We start from the raw sequence: 24,240 nt of genomic DNA, 5'->3' as shown, positions 1-24,240 counted from the left end.
AGAAAAGAAAATATTTGAGAGAGTGAGAAGGATTTGAAATTATTTCAAGAAGAAAGATTAAAGGATTTAGATTTATTTGAAAGCGAAGAAGACGAAAGAAAGGAGATGATAAAAAATTTCAAATTTTGAATTTACATTGGAGATCTGCATGTGTTTAATATTTTATAAAAGAACGTGAATGACGTTGATATTTTATAATTTAAAATCCTAGTTGAATATCATAAAATTCTGATAAATTTTTTAAAATCCCAGTTGAATACACCTAAATTTCATGAATGAAAAAAAATCCATTAAAATCCTAGTTCAATACACCCTAAGTTATTAGATCAAATCTAATATAATAGCCCGTAAAAACTAAAATAATATTAGCAATTAAAAGAAAAATGATAGTATAAAAATTAAAATGAGAAAATAAAATGTACATAATGTAGGGTTTTAGCCTCCCCCGGAGTTGTAAAACCCCAATCTTCTCCCTTCCCCTGGCATCATTTCATTCTATTAAACGATGTCGTCTTGCGCAGCAGCTAGATCTATTCTCCGATCAGCCACCCTCCGTAACGCTACGGCGAGAATTGCTTCCGCTACCAAAACCAAAGCCGCCCCCTCTCCGTCTCCCTTTCGTATGCCCACCAGAAAGCCATCTCTCTCTACTCGTTTATTCAGGTACCAATTATTACACACACACGCACTTGTCTTTTAAATTGTGCTATTACGCTTATTATTTACATACGGTGATGATATTTGTGTGTGTTTTGTAGTTGTCCGGTTGAAATGAGTTCGATGCAACCCTATCACACGGCCACTGCTTCTGCTTTGATGACTTCTATGCTAACGCTTTCGAGAGTCGGTTACGGTTGGCTCCCCGAAGGTATTTTCCTGTCCATGCTTTTTTGATGTAATTAGGTTTATGTAGTCTAGTTTCTGATGTTTAGGATAGCTCTTGCGTGTTTCAGCAATAGGAACTCTTTTCGATAGTTATTACTGTATGCTTATTTGTAATCGGGAATTGGAGTGCGTTGCTTAACAGTTCTTGATGATTTTGTGTAAATGTGTATGTTTGTGTATGCTTATATGTGGGTGCCCTTTCTTTATAATTTTGAATTGGCTATTGAAAACACGAATTGCTGTATCAGCTCTAGTAATTGTTGGAGGCCATGTCACTAGTTTTTTGTCCATTAAGCTTTCAGAAACGAACTGATAACATGTTTTGTATATTGTCAAACCATTTAACTCCGATACAGTTCTTTTTGTCAGATTGTTGGAGACTTTGAGTTCTGGTTATGGAGTGTATTGTTGGCTTGCTAGTATCTCGATGTTCTCGTGTAAGAGATTTTCTAGGGGAATACGAATGAGAAAAGGACCCCCCCCCAATCCGGTCAATTTAGAATTTAAGATAGTCATAACAACTGAACGCATCCTAAGAAATCCCAAAAAAATATTCCGGTCCTTATATGTTGTGTGCTTAACTGATTGAATCGTTTGGCCTTAATACTATATGTGCTTTTTAGGATTCTTCTGTTTCCGGTTTTCTTGTAAACTTTGCTATAACTATAAGAACTCTAGTCTGATAAATAGGGAGCCTAATTGCTATTCGGTTTTCTCTTGATTTAGGTATCTAGCAAAACTTTGTAGGACCCTCCTTGGTGTTATGTTTCTCCTTATCTGGTAAGTTAGAATTTTCTGAAATTAATTATCTTTTTAGCTATCGGAGATGCAAAAGAATTTGGAATTGATTTCCTCTCATCTAAATGTTATTGCCTCGATGCGTGATGTTAGGTTCTGTGAGATAAATAACCTTACAATTATTACACTTATATGGATCATAGTGGCCACCTTAACTGTTAAGTGTCACCCAATTATGTAATTGATCATTTTTATTTTTGTTGAAAGTTGAAACATCATTCTGTTTTAATCACGTTTTCATGTTTCTCTTGATTTATTAAAGTAGTGCATGCTTCACTGTTTCCTGCTGTAGGCGTTGACAAGACTAGATGAAGATGGATTCAACTATGGAATGACTACATTTTCTAGTGTTTTGAAGCTTTTAAATTCTTAGGTTGTCGACATACTTCTATATTAATAACAAGTTGTGGGATGACATGAAGATTGACAGCTTTATTACACTGTTGAACATTTGTTAAATTTCTTAAAGGATGTCTAGTGGCTATATGTGATGATGTGCTTTACTGAATATTAATTTTGTACTGTGTGTGATTGGATTGTAGGATTCCAAATTCTTGCGTTGTTTGATATATTTTTTTGTGCTTTATGTTATGGCTGGGACATATTTCCTTTACTTAATGTATTAGGATAGGATACTTGAGAAATAGAATAGTTTTGCAAGTCCTTGGCCTCTTATATTTGAGTTATAGTCAGTATTAGTAAAAATATACTTATCAGTTACTATCTTTATAATCAGCTTGCAACGATGATGTGTGATGAACATTTGGAGGAGTCCAGCACTATAAAATGTAGAAACTGCATTCTAAGACGACCCCAGCAGATAATTTAGAGAATAGAGACTCTTAATGTGCTGCAGAATTGTGAAGTTCTTCGAGCTTGATAAGTTAGACGGTTTCTGGAATCTGCTGCATCTGGCTTGAAGTTAAATAAGATTGTGGTTTTAACAATTTTTGTAGTTGTTCTGCTTGCATTAGTCAATTATTATTATAACGTACATGTTTGTGCAATCATCACGCTAACTATTCACATGTTAATTAGCTTACAATGATGATGTTTGATGACTGCTTAAGGGCATACATCAAAGTTTCTTTTGCAACTCCATGCTTTTCTGTTGGGTGTAATCCAGAAGTGTTCAGGGAGATGTTTCCATGAGTATTTTTTTTGTCATTATCTTCAATAATGTGATTGCACTCAAATTCATTAGCCAAGGTAGGTACATATCAATTAAAGTTCTCGTCTTGGTGTATTTATGTTAACACCTGCTTATTTTCTTCTGTTGTTTTTCGTTAACCTGAATTATTTGGAACCCTTGTGTTGCCTATTTAAGCGTAATAATCTATTGGCTCCCTCTCGGTTGATGTAGCTTGTGTGCTGAAGTTACACGCTGTTTTAACCCCATCCACTCCAGCATACCTTGGTTGAAATTTTAGAGGGAATCTTAGTGTCTATGAGAAGAGTTATTACTATCTTGGCATCCTCCTGTTTGTAGTTGAATAGAGTAATGCCTTGTTCTGGTATTCTCATAGTATCTCATGTGACAAGCCCGAATTGGTCTTGTGGGTTAACGTGCAATGGACCATGTTGGGAATTTGATCGAGTCTTTGGCTGACTATTCAGTCATTAGTACAATCATATATTATCTACTAGTTGAGGTGATTCTTCAAGTTAGTGGTGGCCTTTTCTTTTTAACGAGCTTGGTGTCTGAATGGGAAGGAGGTTTTTAGTCATGAAACTGTAATGAATGCCGTTGTTGCTTCATTAGACCTTAAATGCATTGGAAAAAGTCTTCCATCAAAAGTTACCTACCACCACAATATTACTAAAGGTCCCGTTTGATTTGTTTTTTCAGTCATTTGATTTCTTGCTTCCAGATTCCAACCCTCTTGCATACACACGCTTGTATGCCTCATAAGCCCCTTTGGAAACCCTCCTCCCTCTAACATGCCAAATGTATTCTACTTCATTCTTCAGACATTAAGGTCTTATTTTGTCTCTCCCCACCGGAAAAGTCCTCATCTCTGACCCTACTTTTAGTTTTTTTTTTTTGCTAAGCCTACTTTTAGTTCTTAAATAAATTCAGATTTGCACTCTTCTGACGGTCTTTCCTTCTTTCAGACTCAACAAAAATCATCAAGTAATAGCTAGCAATGAATGAAACCATGTCATTATCCGATAGTGGCTGGGCATGGCATCCCCAACAAATCCTTTCAGCTTCTGGACAAGGACTGGCCGCTAGCAGTGATCTGCCAAACACTGCTATGGGCACCGCAACAACCATAAACAACTCTAGTGGGGGAATGACCCGGGAAGGTCGTGTTTCTAAATCCAGCCAAAGGTGTGGCACAACCCAGGAAAATCGTATATTTAAACCTATCCAGAAGAGGTCCAGGGTTTCGAGGCAAACCCAAACCTCTTTGCTCCGTACGACTGCAACCAACTTCAAAGCCATGGTTCAACAGTTTACGGGATATCCTGTTTCTCCCTTTGCACCCATTGCTCCATTTGTAAGCACAGCACATGTGAACTTGGGTCTCACCAACCGTCAGCCAATAGCCGATTATAATGCTGTAATTGTTGCGAGGGCTGGCTATACTCTTGCACAGCTCGAACAGCAGCGACGGTTCAGAAACCAGCAATGCATACTTCCGGTGAACATCAACGGTAGTGTTGGTGGAAAGAATGCCCTTCTTCAAGGGCCTCAAAGCTTAAGTGAACCTGTTATGATGGCATCAGCTGGTGGACTTGGTATGGATGATTCTTTCTCCCCATTGCCACCATCCTTCAACAGGGAAATGAGTCCATTTAGTTACATCTACATGTGAAGAATGACACATGTACTGACTACTTGAGAAAGAAATATGATGATATATGTTGATGTTTTTTTGTCCTCCTATATGTTGGTGGATTGTAATTTTACCTTTGTGGTGTACTACTCATTATAGAGCTCTTCATTTTTTTCCTTTTGGTGTGGCATAAAATGATCTCGATGTTAAATTTTTAGATGTCTGACATACATTTCATTTTGTTATTATTCAGGAATAAAAATTTAAATTAACTTTATATTAGCCTGATTCTGTAAATAGGCGAGCAATTACGAAAAGCCATGCATTCATTCACAGCGTAAAAATTCGATGATTACCAATTTAGTCGTGAGCTAATATAAAATTGTAATTCTTCTTGAAAATTTGATATACAGATTAAGATACAATACTGATAGGGAGAAATACTCCAGATGCATATAAGACTTTAATCACTTGAGAATTTAAAAGCATTTGAGCCTTATTTGCTCACTAGTTTACTTTTGGTCCACTTTCTACCACAACTAGTGCTTTCTCGTGTTCTTCGTGCTGATCTTCTTGCTGTAGCTGGTCTTCTCCGATTTCTTCTGTTTCCTTCTCTTCCTCAGTTGTTGTTGGCTTTAAGTATTGGCAACGGTATCGAACTATTACCAGAATTATGAATACTGCATAGCAAATAAGAGAACACTGACTTAGAAGTGTACACAGTCCTGTCTGGTACTCTATTGCTATCCCTTATTAACTTTAGAGATTTTTTTGGTGTAGAATTTGTCAGTCACATCAGGAAAATCCAACATAGATATGCTAAGTGCCATTCTTATATAGGATGAAGCATTAATTTATGTCGTAAATCACAATTACTTGCAGTTCTTTGCTGTATAAATAGACAGCAGTCTGATTATTCCTTTGATCATCGATGATCTATGGAATTCGACATGCAACACGTACCAGTGAAAATGCGAGTTCTTATAGAAGTCAGATTCCAGAAGGCAGTAGCCACTGATCCGGCAACTATCTTCTTGTGAGACAAAGCTCCCCATGCTACTGACGCTCGCCATGTCAAGAACTTGACTGTTGTTTAACAAAGGCACGAGCAAGGGGGCATAAAGGACAGTGGGATGCGTATTCGAAAAATCGAAAGTTAATTATAATGGGAGAAGGCAAAACTAAATACCTTTTTCATTTATTTGTGCAGAGTAAGAAGAATACAGCTTTGGACCACTAAAGCTTATAAAAAATCCTGGCAGATAAACACATCACTACCAGTTATACAAAACAAATGGTACAAAAGACTACAAAAACAGTGCATATTATTTTCCACGTTACCAGAAGATTAGGAGTTTCAAGAAAGATTTGAATACACGACAGAAAACAATTCCAAGTTAAGAGTATTGTATTGTGAAAGGAAACATATTAAAGCATATTGTGACAGAAAAATAAATTATTAGTGTTCTCTTACCAAGTGCACAAAGCCTCCAAAGAGTTATTAGATGACCATATTCAGATCCCACAAGTAGAAAAGGTATCACCTAAGAATCAATAGGAAGTATCAGTTTATGCATTAAACAGTTCTACCAGTTCCCTACACTGCCTTAACTATAAAGGAATGAAATGTAAAACATACTTTGAGGGTCGTCGATGGATCCCCTGAAAATAACTGCCCAACTTTGGAAATCGCAAGATTAGCAGCTGGGAGTATTAATCTAGCTGCTTTCAAAATATCTTCTTCTTTAAGTTTCATGTCATGCTTATTGTCAGTGATGTCCCTGTAAGTTAGCCCTTCTTAGCCACTAGTACACTAAATTTCGATAATGCTGCAGCTTGAAAAATTAAATGTATATATCTCTTTAAGAGAAGAGAAGGACTACACACCTTTTACATATTGAATTTGAGAAGAACTTTACGCCTAAAGCCAGGAGGCCCAAATGAGATATCAGCGAGAAAATGCTGTAGAACATCGACTGTCAAGTGTTTAGAAAGCTAAAAATGTAAGGCTAAAGCAGAAGACTAATAATATATCTGTCGATTACCTAAAGCTAACTCCTTTTGTCAAGCAAGATGATAGGAAACAAAGTGATCCAATACCAAACCAAAGGGTTGATCTTGCTACATCTTTCCACATTACCAGATCACTTATCAACTGCCCAATTCGATCAAAATTACAACCACCGCCATCGTCTGATTCTAAACCCACAAATAGCATACAATCAGACATCAATTATATAAACAAGTTTCGTAGCAAGTATCATAACATAAGCATTGTATACTTATCAATCCGATTCTTTACAGTTCAAGGTTTTAGGCGAAACAAACAATGATATGAAACAAGTTCGTAGTAAGTATCAAAACATTAGCATTGTATACTTAGCAAGCCTTCTGTCGAAAAAAAAATACTTATCAAGCCTATTCTTTACAGTTCAAGGTTTTAGGCGAGTCAAGTATTAAAATGGACATCGTGTCATATCATTGTTTGTTTGACTGAGTTTCGAACCCCGGTATTTTCAACACATAATTTGGAAACTAAGGTTGAGTACGGCCTTAAAGACAGGCTACTAGTAGTTTACTCTGTAATCCCCTAATCCGAAAAATGGGCTTTTGAGTGATTAAGTGTATTAATCCAAGAATGATATACATAATACACATCAAAAGCCCTTATTAGTTATTAGGCACATTGCTTTAGTTCGTAACTTGACAAGTACAACAAAAATTTATCCAATAAATTCAAGATTTAATTTAAGAAACACCTACTTGAATGTGGAACTGAAGGCATTGAACTCAAGGTTTCCTTCTTAGACCGACCACTATTTCGCCTTTTTCTAGGCTTCCCCATATCTTCCAAAACCCCTAAATCCTTCTCTTCACGAACCTCTTGCTCAAATCTTCTCCGAGACCTTCGAACATTCTTCGGAGACCCAACAGCTCCATTTCTTGATTTATGTCTTCTCCGAGACCCATTAGGCTCCACAGGTTCTTGATCAGCAAATTCCAACTTCTCAGCGAGCCGGGTTCTTGATTTTCGATGAGGAGAGGGAGATAAAAGCAACAACTCGTGAAGTTTCTTGTAGGATTTAGGAGAGGTTGTTTTAATGGGTGATGAAATCTTGGGGGAAGAAAGGACTAATTCAAGAGAATTATTGGGAGAGTTTTCGATTTTTTCGTTGTTGATTCGAGCAAGGCGAGACGCTGATTTGATTCGGCTATTCGGGGTAGATCGATACGGAGGAGGGGTAATTGAATCCATGGATGATTTTGATTTGATGAAAAATTGTGTGGAGGGTTAAGGTTTTAGCAAGAAAGAAATAAATATAGCCGTTAAAGTTTGGTGTTTTGTATTTTTGAATTTTAACGTCTTTGGTGGGGCTTGTGTGGAAGTGTAAGAAATAATTAATTAATTAAAATATAAATATTTTTTTAAAAAAAGGAAAGGAAGAAAAAAAAGATTTGTAGCGGTTAACTTTTAAAGTGCAGGTGGTTGAAAGATGTGTGGTAAAGTGTAAAGTATAAACAAAACTACAAGAATGATTATATTTAATTTGCAAACAGAACTGAATGTTAAAATCAGATAACACAAAAAAGTATCAGGTGCTTCTCTTTCTTTTTTTTTTTGTTCTTTCCAAAGTATCAAACAAGATATAATATTGTGCTATTTAAACACATCCAGACACTCGTGTTATTCTTTGACAAGATTGAGGTTGAGTCCCTCAACATCTCGATCTCGTAAAGGGGAGGGAGAAATTTAGCTCACTTTTTTCTAGTGCGAGAAATTCAGAAACTTTGTTGATGGCAATATACTCGAACAGAAAATTTATGTAATCCAAACCTAGTAGTAGTCACTTGAAGACTCTGAAAATTACTGTTAAACCAGGGACGGAACCAGTAATATAATTTAGGGGGAACGAGCAAAATTACTTCATATTATTTTTAAAGTTTTATACTAAAATTTTAGTGAATTTTGACGGTTGACGGTTGAGGGTCTCACCCCCTTAGTTCCACCCTGTGTGAGAACATGAATAGCTTACTGTCATATTTTTTTCCTTCTTAAAAGAAAGGAGCACTACAATTTCCAATGTTATCAGTTGAAGCCAGTACTTGTATCTTTTTCATGTTGAGCTCTGCTACATAAGTGATAGTCAGGAGTAGATTCTAAAATGAATGGCAACAGTGCCCAGCAAACTGATTGTAATGCTAATTTTATTCGAAAACCTGATGCAACAATCCATCTTCAACTTGATATATCCGACAGATCTAGGTGTGAATGAAAAGACTTGACGAAGAAATGTCTGGAGCTTACATCTTCTTGGCATGCCTTAAGCAGAAAGCTTTCATTCTCCCAAGGCCATCTTTGAGAGTTTCTGCCTCCTGAGCAAAGGTTATGCGCAGCCAATTTCTCATCCCCAAAATAAATCCTGCAACCACCATTACTGATTCCGTAAATACTACTCACCGTAACCCTCAAGCGCAATGGCATAAATTATGAACATCGTTCAAGGTGAAGATATATTTTTTCTTAAAAAAAATTAAGTTTTTAGGCAGCTTTGTATCCTTACCAGGAAGAACAATCACCGACTCCTCTTTAGCAAGCATGGTGCAGAACTCCATATCGTCTTTTATATCTTCTAGTTGTGAAATGTGTAGCTTCACCTGACACAGAAACATCACATCACGGAAGTATTGAAATGTTAATGTTCTAGAAGGCTGAAGAACAAACAATACAGAGCCAATGAAAAATGTTTATTTTCTAGAAGCATGATAACAGGCTTTTTGAATCTCTGGTGTCACTACCATTACAAACATAGATCCATCTGGTTTGCGTGGACAAGCAATGCAAGGGATTTGCTTTAGTAAATCATAGCATATATCTGCATCTTCTCTTAGTATGCCGGTGCTCTTGGAATAGAACTCCCCGGCTGTTTTTTCAAGGATTTGAGGAAGTGCACCCTGGTAGTATATTAAAAAACCGATTACAAGTGGTGCTGTAGATCAAGCTTTAAAACTAACACCTCAACACTATAGTATACGTGTATGAACCGATATGATAGACATTAAAAATGGCTAAATTCTGTACCTGAGTGAATGTGGTAGGATGAGAGCAAATGTCAATATTGCCTTTGATGCTCTTGACAATCTGAAGACAGACACAAGTACATTAATTTGTAGACACGGCCGTCTGTATTGATTCATCACATACACACTTGGATTCATTCAGTAGTTTAATTTAGAAACATAATCTTATTCAGCTTTAAGATTCAAAACTAATCCAAATTTAGTAACTTGAGACTTTACATATTGCCATGATCTACTACCCTCTATTAAATATGTTCAATATCTGCAGAAAAGGAAAAATGGGCGGAGAGAAGGACCTCGGACCCTTGAAGGATGCATGTGGGATCACTAACTGCGATCCAACCAAGCCTCCAACCAGGAACAAACCATCTTTTGGATAAAGAACCAACAGTAATGACAGGCACGACTGATCCAAACACTCCCATTGGAGTAAAAGGAGTGCTCCCATAAGCTAAATGTCCATATGACTCATCTGCCATTACTAATATCCCAAGCTTTTCTGCAGTCTCTGCAATCTGCAAAAACATTTAACAATTTATATTTACATGCTATAGCAAATTCATCACTGTCATTTAGAACGTACATTTTTAAGATGCTCATGGGTGAAAACGTTTCCACATGGATTCCCGGGATTGATTATAACCATAGCAACAGTATTATCATCCGCAAGATTCTTTACGGCATCAAGATCAACCTGCCATCCCTTTTCTGGGAGAAGATCAAAGTGTCGGGCTTCTAGACCAGTGAATGCAACAAAAGCTTCATACAAGGGGTACCATGGTCTTGGAAGCAAAATATTAGCACCAGGGCGAGCAAGCACAGTCAGTACGACTTCTATTGCTTGCCTGGCACCAACTGTCAAGTAAATATCATCAGCTGACAATTTATCTGGGAGATCCCGAGAGAGGTATTCTGCAATAGAGCTGGTACAGAACACTTGAATTCTCAGGCATCAAATGCATTTATCCACATGATTCATTACCGAATAGAGAAAACAAAGTAAAAACATTTTTTAAAACATTAGGGAATGACAGCAATATACTACCTTCTTTGTTAGTAAGACGTTTTGAATTTCGTGCACAAAAATATTATTGAGCAAAACGAATTTACATATTGTAACAAAAATTATTTCTTGTAATAGCTCAAGCTTTTAGAGAGTCGGTAAGTTGACATGATATTGGTACATTCTGATCGTAGTCTAGGAGATATCTCAAGTTCAGACATTAGGACAATCAAGTTGAATAAAGCCCGAAAGATGGGTTTCCGGTGATTTACACTTCAATCCTGAAAATTTAACTTTCAAGTAGGGGGAGTGTCAAACATACATGATTCCATTAAATTCTACTCTCAACGGTTTGGTTTCTGGAAATAAACTAGTTTACAGTTTAATAAAACTTATTCCATTTGTAGGTGAATGTTGATAATTTTCTTTAATGCCATACTAAACCAAAGCTCGGTTCCACAAGTTTGAAGAAATTTTTTTTTTAAACTTTCTTCGCAGAGACCTCACCATGTGATATTTACATAACGACATAATTGTTGGGCCACTTCATCTTCGCTTAGCTCGTTAAACTTGAGCGCATATCTTAAAGACTAAAATAATTAAATTAAAATATCTGGAAAAGTCGATACTTAAAGATAGGATCATGTTGAAACGAGAACCTCAAAACTGCGGGACTAAATATTCCGACATAAAGTGCAGGCAATATTTAGCTATAAAAGAAATTTGAAGAGTAGTACTGGGTTAATATTTGTGGAGCATAGTTCTCGTTTAAGTGGGAAAGTTAAATGAATAAACAAGAGTTGGAAAAGTACTACCTTCTAGCTTGAGGAAGACCAGCAGTGGGGGAGTAAGAATTAAAAGTAGCAGAACGTAGAGCATGAATGATAGCATCTTCAGCTGCAATAGCTGTACGAAAGCATGGTACAGATGAAGGATCACCTATACCGAGATGTATGATTTTTTCACCAGCGATCACATGTTTCATCACTTCCACCACCACCCGTGAGATCGAATACGTGCATGATTCCTTTACCTTCTCGCTGCCTCGAAATTTCCAAGTCACGGCGGAATCTTTCTCCATTTCTGCTTGTGTTTTAAGGTACCTATCAATTCATAATAATGCAACTTAAAATGGAACCTTAGAATGTTATACACTCTACCACATCATGAGTCGGTATAATAAAGGAGGGTGGTCCCGGGTGGTCTCCCCGGTTTGTCTAGACTCTCTAGACTTTGAAAATTATATGTTGCCATTTTCTCGATATATAAATTGGTTCCCTCAGTGGCTACAGTATAATTTATAAACCAAACTTTTATATGTTAAATTTTATGTGTTAAATGAAAATGAAGAAGTATTGAAGACCTTCAAGTAAAACAATTTTTTTACCATGTGCTCTGAAATATACTGCATACACGGAAACTATACTAATTAAAATGATCAAAATTTATAAATTTCTAATGTTTATTGTGTGTCCATGATAAAAAACAGAAAGTAATCTATTATCTATTAATAAGCACTAGTGAAAAGTACCAAAAATTTGTACTAATAATGACATTTTTGTAAATATTTTGACTCATATTTTTGAAATTTGACCAGTGGGTCAACCCATATTCCTAAACATACTAATTTCTATACAAATATTTTAATAACCTGATTTTTTTTTTGGAATTTTTGAAATCCTGATGAATAGTAAATTTTGCTGATTAAGTAAAATTGTCAAACCGCACTATATAGGAGCACTGTTATGAAAATTTTGAGATCATATTAGTATTCCATAAAATAAATGAGTGTATGTAAAGGTCGTCAGAATTCGCATTCGGACACTTTGATTTTTTTCCCAAAAATTCATCATATACCGAAAGAATTAAGTATAAGATAACATGATTAAAATAATTTAAATTTAAGGATTATAAGAGAGGATCATTAAAGGAGTATAAAATATTAAGGAAGGTTTAGGGAGGCCCAAGTAATAAGATTTCGGATATAATCCCCCAAACAATTAACGAGAATGAGAGTTAAGTGAACCGTAAATCAAATAAGCGGTCAAGAAATAAGCTTGTAAAAGAAGCAAGGGAGATTAATCAAGTGGAGTAGAAACTAGATGACATCATCACTCCATAAGAATTAGACAAGTGGCTAGATGGTGAGGTAAGCATGGTGATGCAAGCATTAATCAAGATATTTATCCAAGATTAAACCTCCACCAAGTATTATAATCACATTTTTAACCAAGTAATCAACCAAGCAACTCCTTTCTTCTCTCCCCACCTTGTAGCTTCGACTTTTTCATGAAAAATGGAGGTTTAAAAATTCAAAGTCCAAGCTCCACACCTTCAAAAATTAAGAGGTTTTTTTCATGGATTCTATATTTCTAAACTTAGTTATGGTATGATTTTGAGCTCTAGATTCCAAGGTTTACTAAGATAATCAATTCATCCAAGTTCTTGATGAATAGTATCTTCAAGAAACTAACTTTTGTTTTCATGATTGTTTGTGAGATCCAAGCTTGTTTAAGGATAGATCATGGTCATAAGGCTCCCTAGCAACTTAGTTCACTCCAAGAAAGGTATAATCTCTCAAACCCAAGCTTTGACTTTGATTGCTAATGAGTTTTTGGATGATTTGGTGAAATTAAAGTTATATTCATGTTTGTATAAGTAAGATCCATGTGTATTAGTTAGTTTTGGTGGTTTAAAGATGATCATGAATGGATCTATGATTAGCACTTGAACGAGTGGTTTATTTGGTTGGATCTTGACTTGATTAATAGTCATAAGTTAGATTTGGTGTTGTGATGGTTGGATGGTGATTTGGTGAAGTTTGGTAGATAATTGGATTGGTAAGAAATTTAGAAATCGGGTAAACATAGCCGTCATAATGCCCAAATTAGGAAGACTGAATTTGCACATAGCATTTTTACCCGAAAACTCACTGTAAGAATATGACCATTGCAATGTTTAGATAGTTCATGTTACATGCTTCGTTTTGATATGTCGTTCTCCTAAATCCGAGTTACGAGCGATGAGAAACGACCGTTTTAAGTAACGGCGTTGCGCGAGCAAACCCCGAAACCTCGAGTAACTTTGAGACCATAATTGAGACCCTTAAATTATTAATTGAAAAATGAGAGAATTATGTCAAGTGAAAAAGGCAGTTAGTAAAGTTCTCGTGAAATAGTCGCCTTAAAATTCGTATCGGTTAATTTATTAAAATTAGTGGAGCCGAGGTTACGCGAGCGATTAACGCAAATCGTTAAGCGTATAAGCGACCGTTAGGGTATGAGTGAGTTTTGACTAGTTTCTTAAGCGACTGTGGTCTAATTCCGGCTTATGTTGTTGTTCATAGGTTACTGGACCCACTCTAAGCTTAAGTCTACCCCGGAACACTCAGGCAAGTGTTCTACCCGTTATACTGTTGTTGTGATGTAAATATATATGTGCATTATCTTGTGATAAGTGCATGATTGTTATTAGCAAATCTTGCGATATATTGAAGCATGATGATAAGATATATATATATATATATATATTTACATGCCTGTTTTGAGATTTTGATATTTCATTGTCAATTCACTTGTTTATAAACTGCATAATACCTATGTTAGATATTAGCAGTACTTGCGTATACCTTTAGTATAGGGGACCCAGAGTTGAACATTTTTCTAAACCGAGAGGCGATGTTCCCGAGTATATATATATATATAGTTTTCAAAACTATTAATCGAATAATGTTTATTCGATAGTTTTAAATTATAAGTGAATATTAGTTTGAATATTCATTCGAGGACTTACGACTCCGTTTATTTTATTAAATAATATTCATTATTTTCTTAAAGAATAATGTTTCGTTATTCGCCATGTATTCGAGAAATGATTGATATCGTCAATCATTCTTACCTTAAATATTTTCATAAAGTTATTTTCAAAACTTTTACTTCATTTGCTTTGATAAAAGCTATTCATTATTTGAATATTATTTATAGCATAATATTCAGAATTCTTTGATTATCTTGGAATTGATTTATTCTATCAAATCATCCTTATTCCAAACGCTTTCAAAAATATTTTCAAGTATTCAAAATGATTTTAAAGTCTAGAGTAGATCCCAAAACTCGTTTTCAAATTTAAGATCTTCCTTTCGAAGGGGACTTGAATACTCGCTCAAAAAATCTGAGGGATCTGGCTGGTGTATTTTATATTCGCAACGAGGTTGCTGTTTTGAGAAAACAATTTGATTACTTGCCCAACGTTCGGGAAGTAAGTCCATCTAATTGAGTCGGCATAAGCGACAGACCGGGGTCGATCTATCAAGGTGTAAGAGGTTGGGTGACAGTCCATCAACGCGTGAGTGGCCAGATAACGGTCTAGCGCGAGTTCCTAATGCAGCCAGAGTGATGACCGGCGATGAATTCATCCATCTACTAGTAGAAAATGTTACTTAATGGATATCTTTGCCTGATCGTCAAGATATCTAGTTTATGCCAAAGTTTTTCTTCTTTTCAAATTCATTGGGTATTATAAATCTGTTTATACTTTTCAAAACAGAGGTTTTCAAGGAAAGTATGAGATATATATATAGGTGTATATATATATCGGGACTTAATGAAGTATCTCGTAACTTCATTTCTTTTGATTGATATTTCAAAGATTGAATCTTTTCAATTCTTATCTTGTAGTCTCATCTATGTGATGAACTTTTGAAATTGATTATACCATGAACGGTGGTAGTTCAAGTAGTATTCGGGAAAGATATAAGTATATTGGAGTATTTTGTAACTTCATCTTCTCAACTTATATCTATTTAATAATTATCTTATGCATGAAAAAGATTTTTAGAAAAATGTTGAGACAAGGTTAGATATATGAGATCACATTGCAACGATATTTTTATACAGTTATAAACTGAAACTCTGTGTATATTATGCATGGAAGAGGATTTCAAAGATTTTGAAAATTATATATACATATATACTGATTATTTTGCGACTTGGTCGCGATAAGATATCAAACTTGGTTCATTTCTTTTTGACCAAGATTTTCATGAGTACTATAAGAATGCTCATATATTGTTAATTATTATACATGTTATTTTGGTGGGCTTGTTGCTCACCCTTGCTTTATTCTTTCATCACACAACAACAGCTAGACAAGATGAACAGGACCAAGTTCCCAATTCGCGAGCGGATAGGAAATGTTCCGCAGTTTCCTGTAGGCGTTGATGCCGTTGTAGCTGAGGTAGGAACTACCAATAGGCTAGGCTTTCAACTTTTGATGTACCAGACTTATGTATATTTATGAATTATAATAATGACAAAGAATATGTAAATTTATTCAGAAACCCCTTTTGAGGTGTAATGGCTTATAATTGTGGAATAAAATGACTTGTGTTATTTTTGGTATTCCTTTCTGAGACTATAACTTGTGGTGTGTGTGTGTATTGTGGGGTCACAGTACGCAACAATTGGTTGTTTATTAAGATTAAGTGTTATTAATGGAAATGGAACTATTGACAACCCATATCCGTGACCCCGGATTTGGTGGTGTTACAGAAATGGTATCAGAGCTAAGCGTTATAAATCTCAGAGATGATGCGTCGTTAAAACGATAAGTTCACTAAGATAATAAGAACTCTTGCCAAGTTCATAGTCTAATGACAGTTAAAACCCTTATGGGAACCCTTTTAAATATCATGATAGCAACATAGTTCGTTATTGTATAGGGTAGCGGTGCACCGAACCCTGAGGTTGAGGAGCAACAACGCGTTGTTGTTTTATTACATAATGGATATCAGATCGTGGATCCGATGGAGTACCCTAACGAGGGACCGGATAATGCTCATATTGAGGATGTAGCCACTGAGGAGGTTGTCCCAGAAGAGATTTTTGCTGAGGAGGATCCCGAGGAGGATCCTGAAGAGTAAAAATTTGATCGCTGAGGAATTGATGACCGTAGTCAGGGCGACTACAAGAGATAGGAATTGCCGGTTACTACAGTAGGTTCGTTCAAATTTTGCAAAGATCACAGCCCGTTTAACGCGGCTTACTTGTAAGACTGAAAAGTTCGAATGGACAGAGGAATGCGAGAACAGCTTCCAAGAACTGAAGAAAAGATTGTTGACGGCCCTTGCGTTGGCGTTGCTGGAGGGAAAAGGGAGATTTTGTGAATTATAGTGATGCTTCGCACAATGAATTAGGGTGCGTGCTTATGCAACACGGTAAGGTAATCATGTACGCGTCAAGACAATTAAGGGAATATAAAATTCGATATCCCCCCCATGATCTTGAGCTCACGGCAATAGTTTTATCCTAAAGATTGGAGGCACTACTTGTATGGAGAGAAGTGCGAGGTTTACGCAAACCCCAAGAGCTCAAGTATATTTTTACGCAGAAAGAGCTCAACATGTGCCAGGGGAGGTGGTTAGCTAATCAAGGATTATGATTATGAGATTATTTATCAGCCAGGTAAATCCAATGTGGTGGCTGGCGCCCTTGGTAGAAAAGAGAGACTCAAGATGATAATGTCTGCGGAATAGTAGCTAAAAGATTTTGAAAAAATGGAAATAGAAGTGAAGGTAACCGGAGCCGGTACTGAAAGGCTATTTGAGATTGTAATGCAGCCCGAATTATGGGAAATGATCATATTGTGCCAAAAAAAAGTGATGAATGAAGGCAGAGAGCCAATTACTGGAGAAGAGATTAATACCGAGAAAGATGATAAGGGAATAATGAGGTATTCCTACAGAATTTGGGTTCCAAACGTTTAAGAGCTTAAGGACTAAATCTTAGATGAAAGCCATAGTTTGAGGAATAAGATTTAGAGCAAATCCTGAATGTGATAGTCAGGGAGGTCGCCATCAAGAAAGAAGGAACTCATAACTTAATGAAGTGGAAAACAAGGATTTTAACGTATAAGATAACCCCAATTATGGGAGAAGGATGAAACATTTCATATTGAGAAAACAGAAGTCGAGCAAGATAGGGAGAATCAGGATGGTACTCCTATGGGACAATTCATGGACCTGCCTAAACAAAACTTATACTTTTATCCCCAACCACCACCCTGAGGAAACAATGCGGTGGGAAATTCTTTCAGGACTTTAAGTCGCTAAGCTCTCAGAGTTCTAAGAAACAAACTGACCCAGTCGAGACAAGAGACTGGCTAAAGGAAATAGAGGAATCATTTAAGATTTTATATGATTGATGAAGTACAAAAGACTATTTTTGCCACTTACCTTCCTAAGAGAGAGGCCACCCGCTAGTGGAAGGCTAAGGAAGATAGAGAGATAGCATATAAAAGTTAGAGCCAGACCAAAGGCGGAAGAGTATAATGAATTATGAATCTAGGTTATGAAAATTCGTCAAGGTTCGTTTAAAGGACACGAATCCAGAGTGATAGGATGTTTGAAATCAAGAATTACGCTAAGTTGGTCCATGAAAAGATTGTAATAGTAATGAAAATAGAAAGACTGAAAATGAAAGGGATATAAAGGAAATAAAGTTAAGGAACGATAAGGGAGTTAGGAATGCGGAAATCCTAAGGAACCCTAGCAATAAAGATAAGAGAAGTGGGAAATCATCAGGGTGATGTTGATTGACCATGAGGTAAAGTCGAAGTTTGAAGGCATAAGTGATACATATATGTTATCCCCTTTAAGTTGGGAGGATTCAAGGAAATATTGAGATAGTTCGAAGAAAAAATAATAAGACGCGGATAGACTAATGAGACAAAAAAGTACGAAATTATGAAATTGGATGAAGGAAGTGACCTTCAAGAATGTGAAGTGCATGTAACACCTGTGACGTGATACCCAAAAGTAAAACACCAGGTATAAGAGATATCCCAATATTAAGAAAACTGTTGAGATAAATAATAGTTGTGAATGAGGATTTATTAATAAGAAGTTCACGTTGAACACGCCCAATATCTTCCAGAATATCCCTGTTATCATTACTAAATCAGGCAAGAAAAGCGGATAACTGTTGTTATCTTTTGGAGGCCATATGGACTGACCTCAGTTTGAATAAGGATGCTATTGTGAAATTAGGTATAGATTATCGAGGCGGGAATGATTGAATATGATACCCTTATCAGGGATATATTACTTGATTTATCCATGTAAGGATGCAAGTACCTTTTTAAAGGTGCAATTAAGGATAAAACCTCGATAACTTGAGATGAACCCTAGTGAAATGCATAAAGGTTGGCATTTCACCCTTAATAGGGACAGTATGAGTTTTGACAGTATGAATTGGAAAGGATTAAGGTAACAACAACCTTTAAGGATCAGTGGAGAAATTTGTCAATTATACATAGACAATGGTTCTAGTATGAGTAAATGGTATTTTGATATGCCCTGTATCTATTGAATACATGAGGAACGATTCAAGGATAACCTTAGAGGTTTTACAAGGAGAAAGGTAATATTCAAAGTTTAGAAGAATTGAAATTTTGATAAAGAAAATATGATGTAATTATAATAATGCCAGGTGGGCACGTGTTGAACCATACGAAAGTATAGATCGACCCAATGAAGGTCGAGATTGGTGAAAACAAGAAGGACCCAAGATAAGAGACGTCCTAAGTATGATCAAGAGTTAGTCGTGACAATGTTAGCCTCTAAAGACCAAGGCAATAACTTATGGAAACATGGTAATATTTTTTCTCACTAAAGCTTAAGGAAGAGCATTTTCACATAAGCAGTGATTGGAAATGAGGTAAAAAATTTAGTTGAAGATCGTTCAAAAGACATTGATTGTAAGGAACTATTACTATCAGGAAAGGCCAATGAGGTGGCCGGCACTTTAGGTGTAAGAGAGCGATTATAGGCGCTCGTGCCAGCGGAATATAGTGATGATGGTTAAAGCCGTGAAGGTTGTATTATGGTGTGAAATATTGATATTCCTTCTGATGATTGTGCGGTACTCGGCCGTAATAGTAGTTTGGTAAAGATTTAACTCATGTAATCGCCGTGAGCGGGCTATCTATCTTAGAGGGTCCTATCTTGAGATAAGCCAGGACCATATTTCAAAAAGGACTAAACAAACCCTTGAGTTAAGTCTCCTATTAAAGGCATATGATTAAGAATGGTATTAACCTGCTATCGTTGCTTTGATTGAAACTCTTCTGCAATTTTATCTGCTTCGTGTCATGTATGTACGTCAGGATCTGGAGTGTTCTTCATGAATCATGAATGGTGATTATGTTACCTCCTTGGAAGAATTTGATACGACAGGTATGGACTTCGTATGGTTAGTTATTAAGATTCCAAGGAAAACAAATGACTATCGTAGGTCTGTGGTGGACTATAGTAATGTATCAATGATTATTTGAATAATGAGACGATAACAACCATGAGAGTTGTATTCTAATGGATGTTAAGATTGAGTACCACTAATCGGGTCGTGGTGATGTATAAGTTATCATTGATAGATTAATTAAGTCGATTATCTACCTATTGAATATTTATTCCTTCTTATCAATAGAGAGTCGTATTACTATACGAGGAAGGTTGCAGTGCAAGCATAGAATTCTGGTAACGATGATGTCTAGAATGAAATCCCAGATTTGATTTTCACTGTCGAGGGAGTTGCAACGGTGATTGTTTATAATCTCGAGCAAGAGCATGGGTCCATAGAACGATGGACGGAATAGTAAAAGATTCAGGAACATAAATTGCGATGCTATAATACTTGATGTTGAGATATATACATATATATGTTTTGTTCTCCTATGATAAACCTCTATAGTTCAGAGGTAGACTCCAAGCCAGATGTTTTATGGCAATATTTTTATATAATTCTCTTAAATTCTTTCTTTTCTCTTCTTTTCATTTCCGTGTAAACTGAGAAGAACAACCCTTCCAGAAGGGTAGGTATTTCTGAATGACTATCTATGTGATAGAAGCCTAGTAAGATACCACATGTTGTTTAGTTGCTTGTCAAGTACTAAAGGCTGGCCACCTTCTGTACTAACTATGCGATGTAGCAAGTGTTCATGATCATAGTGATCTCTTAATAAATTCTTTTACTTCTATACAATGGATCAAGCTTTCAAAGATGGAAGTAGCTAGAAATGAAGTAGTGTCAGTGTGGTGGAATTCCAATTCTAACGCGTTCGTGATACTAAGGTTGACGCGTTTATTAAAAGGTTATAGAAAGCTAACGAGCAAAAGTGTAAACAGTATAATATTAGGTACGGAAGATAGTAACGATTACGAACCGGAAAAGAGTGGGTGTTGAGAAGCAAAAGCTATAACTCTAGAAGCTATGATGAGAATCTGTGTAATAAACTTGAAGGGAATTTGGAATGGTCACTTAGCATGGATTGAGTTTCTTATAACGATGGATGATATGACAGTGTCAGAATGTCGCCTTACGAGGCCCTGTACAGAAAAAGATATCGAACTCCCTTGTATCGGAATGAAGTTGGAGCGCGCAAGATGCTCGGACCCGAAGTGGTCCTAAGGACCAAAGACATAGTGGATCTAATCAGAGGACAGATGGTAGCATCCCAGGTTAGACAGAAGAGGTATGCTGATTTGACTCGAAAGGACAAAGAGTATGAAATAGGGGACCTAGTGTTGTTAAATGTATCCCCTTGGAAAGGATTGATGAGGTTCGGAAAGAAAATAAATCTAAGTCCACAATTTGTTGGACCCTTGGATATATTAAGACGTATTGGGAATTTATTAAATGACTAGCCCTACCTCGAACATGTAGCAAGTTCATAACGTGTTCCACGAATTAATGTTAAGGAAGTTTAATCCGAATGTGGGACATATAGGAGAATACGAGCGCATAGACATGCAACCACACTTGACCTATATGGAGTAACCAGTAAGGGTTATGGATTGAAAGGAGTAAGTGCTTAGGAACAGGGTTATCAAACTAGTTAGAGTTTGGTGGTAGAACCACAATGCGGGAAAATTGACTTAAGAGTTAGAAAGTGCAATCCTAAGAAAGTATCCCCAACTATTTTCTATCTGATTCCGGGACGGAATCCTTTTAAGGAGGGGAGACTGTAATTACCCCAATTATTTTGGAATTTTTGAAACCCTGATAAATAGTAGCTTTCGTTGATTTTGCTGATTAAGTAAAATTGTCAAACCGCACTATATAGGAGCACTATTATAGAAATTTTGAGATCATATTAGTATTCCATAAAATAAATGAGTGTATGTAAAGGTCGTCAGAATTCGCATTAGGACACTTTAATTTTTTTGCCGAAAATCCATCAGATACCGAAAGAATTCAGTATAAGATAACATAATTAAAATTATTTAAATTCAAGGATTATAAAAGAGGATCAATAAGGGAGTATAAAATATTAAGGAAGGTTTAGGGAAGCCCAAGTAATAAGATCCAGGATATGATCCCCCAAGCGATTAACGGGAATGAGAGTTAAGTGAACCGTAAAACAAATAAACGGTCAAGAAATAAGCTTGTAAAAGAAGCAAGGGAGATTAATCAAGTGGAGTAGAAACTAGATGACATCATCACTCCATAAGAATTAGACAAGTGGATAGATGGTGAGGTAAGCATGGTGATGCAAGCATTAATCAAGATATTTATCCAAGATTAAACCTCCACCAAGTATTCTAATCACATTTTTAACCAAGTAATCAACCAAGCAACTCCTTTCTTCTCTCCCCGCCTTGTAGCTTCGACTTTTTCATGAAAAATAGAGCATTAGAAATTCAAAGTCCAAGCTCCACACCTTCAAAAATTAAGAGGTTTGTTTTCATGGATTCTATATTTCTAAACTTAGTTATGGTATGATTTGAGCTCTGGATTCCAAGGTTTACTAAGCTAATCAATTCATCCAAGTTCTTGATAAATAGTATCTTCAAAAACTAACTTTGTGTTTTATTGATTGTTTGTGAGATCCAAGCTTGTTTAAGGATAGATCAAGGTCATAAGGCTCCCTAGCAACTTAGTTCACTCCAACGAAGGTATAATATCTCAAACCCAAGCTTTGACTTTGATTATTAATGAGGTTTTGGATGATTTGGTGAAATTAAAGTTATATCCATGTTTGTATAAGTAAGATCCATGTGAATTAGTTAGTTTTGGTGGTTTAAAGATGATTATGAATGGATCTATGATTAGTACTTGAACGAGTGGTTTATTTGGTTGGATCTTGACTTGATTAGTAGTCATAATTTAGATTTGGTGTTGTGATGGTTGGATGGTGATTTGGTGAAGTTTGGTAGATAATTGGATTGGTAAGAAATATAGAAATCGCGTAAATATAGCTGTCGTAATGCTCAAATTAGGAAGACTGACTTTGCACATAGCATTTTTACCCGAAAACTCACTGTAAGAATCTGATCATTGCCATGTTTAGATAGTTCATGTTACGAGCTTCGTTTTGATATGTCGTTCGCCTAAATCCGAGTTACGAGCGATGAGAAACGATCGTTTTAAGTAACGGCGTTTCGCGAGCAAACCCCGAAACCTCGAGTAAATTTGAGACCGTAATTGAGACCCTTAAATGATTAATTGAAAAAAGAGAGAATTATGTCAAGTGAATAAGGCAGTTAGTAAAGTTCTCGCGAAAGAGTCACCTTAAAATTCGTATCGGTTAATTTATTAAATTAGTGGAGCCGAGGATACGCGAGCGATTAACGCAAATCGTTAAGCGTATAAGCGACCGTAAGCGACCGTTAGGGTATGAGTGAGTTTTGACTAGTTTCTTAAGCGACCGTGATCTAATTCCGGATTATGTTGTTCATAGGTTACCGGACCCACTCTAAGCTTAAGTCTACCCCGGAACACTCAGACAAGTTTTCTACCCATTATACTGTTGTTATGATGTAAATATATATGTGCATTATATTGTGATAAGTGCATGATTGTTATTAGCAAATCTTGCGATATATTGAATCATGATGATATGATATATATATATATATACATGCCTGTTTTGAGATTTTGATATTTTATTGTCAATTCACTTGCTTATAAACTGCATAATACTTATGCTAGAGATCAGCAGTACTTGCGTATACTTGGGTATAGGGGACCCAGAGTTGAACTTTTTTCTAAACCGGGAGGCGATGTTCCCGAGTATATTATATATATATATAGTTTTCGAAACTATTAATCGAATAATGTTTATTCGATAGTTTTAAATTATAAGTGAATATAAATTTGAATATTCATTCGAGGACTTACGACTCCGTTTATTTTATTAAATAATATTCATTATTTCCTTAAAGAATAATGTTTCGTTATTCGCCAAGTATTCGAGAAATTATTGATATCGTCAATCATTTTTACCTTAAATATTTTCATAAAGTTATTTTCAAAACTTTTACTTCATTTACTTTGACAAAAGCTATTCATTATTTGAATATTATTTATAGCATTCAGATATTCTTTGATTATCTTGGAATTGATTTATTCTATCAAATTATCCTTATTTCAAATGCTTTCAAAAATATTTTCGAGTCTTCAAAATGATTTTAAAGGCCAGAGCGGATCCCAAAACTCGTTTTCAAATTTAAGATCTTCCTTTCGAAGGGGACTTGAATACTCGCTCAAAAAATTTGAGGGATCCGGCTATGTGGTGTATTTTATATTCGCAACAAGGTTGCTGTTTTGAGAAAATAATTTGATTACTTGCCCAACGTTCGGGAAGTAAGTCCATCTAATTGAGTCGGCATAAGCGACAGACCGGGGTACGGTCTAT

General features: G+C 35.9%; 3 protein-coding genes across 8 annotated transcripts; 1 reads left to right on the top strand and 2 right to left on the bottom strand.

Moving 5' to 3' along the window:
* Positions 1–422: 422 nt before the first annotated feature.
* LOC141698310 (protein NUCLEAR FUSION DEFECTIVE 6, mitochondrial-like) lies at positions 423–4,683 on the top strand. 6 transcript variants are annotated; one of them, XM_074502980.1, is made up of 5 exons: positions 637–663; positions 759–868; positions 1,612–1,665; positions 2,420–2,892; positions 3,799–4,683. In XM_074502980.1, exon 5 carries the CDS (start codon positions 3,831–3,833, stop codon positions 4,503–4,505), a length of 675 nt encoding a protein of 224 aa, XP_074359081.1. In that variant the 5' UTR covers positions 637–663; positions 759–868; positions 1,612–1,665; positions 2,420–2,892; positions 3,799–3,830; the 3' UTR covers positions 4,506–4,683. The 6 variants fall into 6 exon arrangements, with proteins under 6 accessions (XP_074359084.1, XP_074359083.1, XP_074359085.1 ...); XM_074502984.1 differs by having other exon boundaries at positions 425–663; positions 2,420–4,683; XM_074502985.1 differs by lacking the exons at positions 2,420–2,892; positions 3,799–4,683 and adding an exon at positions 1,976–2,343 and having other exon boundaries at positions 425–663.
* A 153-nt stretch (positions 4,684–4,836) lies between these two features.
* On the bottom strand, positions 4,837–7,813 carry LOC141697176 (reticulon-like protein B17). Its single transcript, XM_074501437.1, has 8 exons — positions 7,230–7,813; positions 6,512–6,665; positions 6,354–6,428; positions 6,106–6,247; positions 5,941–6,010; positions 5,656–5,721; positions 5,430–5,552; positions 4,837–5,146 (listed from the first exon to the last, which is right to left on the bottom strand). The coding sequence occupies exons 1-8, from the start codon at positions 7,720–7,722 to the stop codon at positions 4,974–4,976; spliced, it is 1,296 nt and encodes a 431-aa protein (XP_074357538.1). The 5' UTR covers positions 7,723–7,813; the 3' UTR covers positions 4,837–4,973.
* Positions 7,814–8,480: 667 nt separating this feature from the next.
* On the bottom strand, positions 8,481–11,727 carry LOC141697177 (nicotianamine aminotransferase 1-like). Its single transcript, XM_074501439.1, has 7 exons — positions 11,364–11,727; positions 10,129–10,468; positions 9,842–10,060; positions 9,547–9,606; positions 9,264–9,419; positions 9,029–9,122; positions 8,481–8,887 (listed from the first exon to the last, which is right to left on the bottom strand). Exons 1-7 carry the CDS (start codon positions 11,627–11,629, stop codon positions 8,769–8,771), a joined length of 1,254 nt encoding a protein of 417 aa, XP_074357540.1. The 5' UTR covers positions 11,630–11,727; the 3' UTR covers positions 8,481–8,768.
* Positions 11,728–24,240: the final 12,513 nt, after the last annotated feature.

The sequence above is a fragment of the Apium graveolens genome, chromosome 11 (genome assembly GCF_009905375.1).
Source record: "Apium graveolens cultivar Ventura chromosome 11, ASM990537v1, whole genome shotgun sequence".
Lineage (NCBI taxonomy): Eukaryota > Viridiplantae > Streptophyta > Magnoliopsida > Apiales > Apiaceae > Apium > Apium graveolens.
This window is presented reverse-complemented; position numbering and strand designations above follow the sequence as displayed.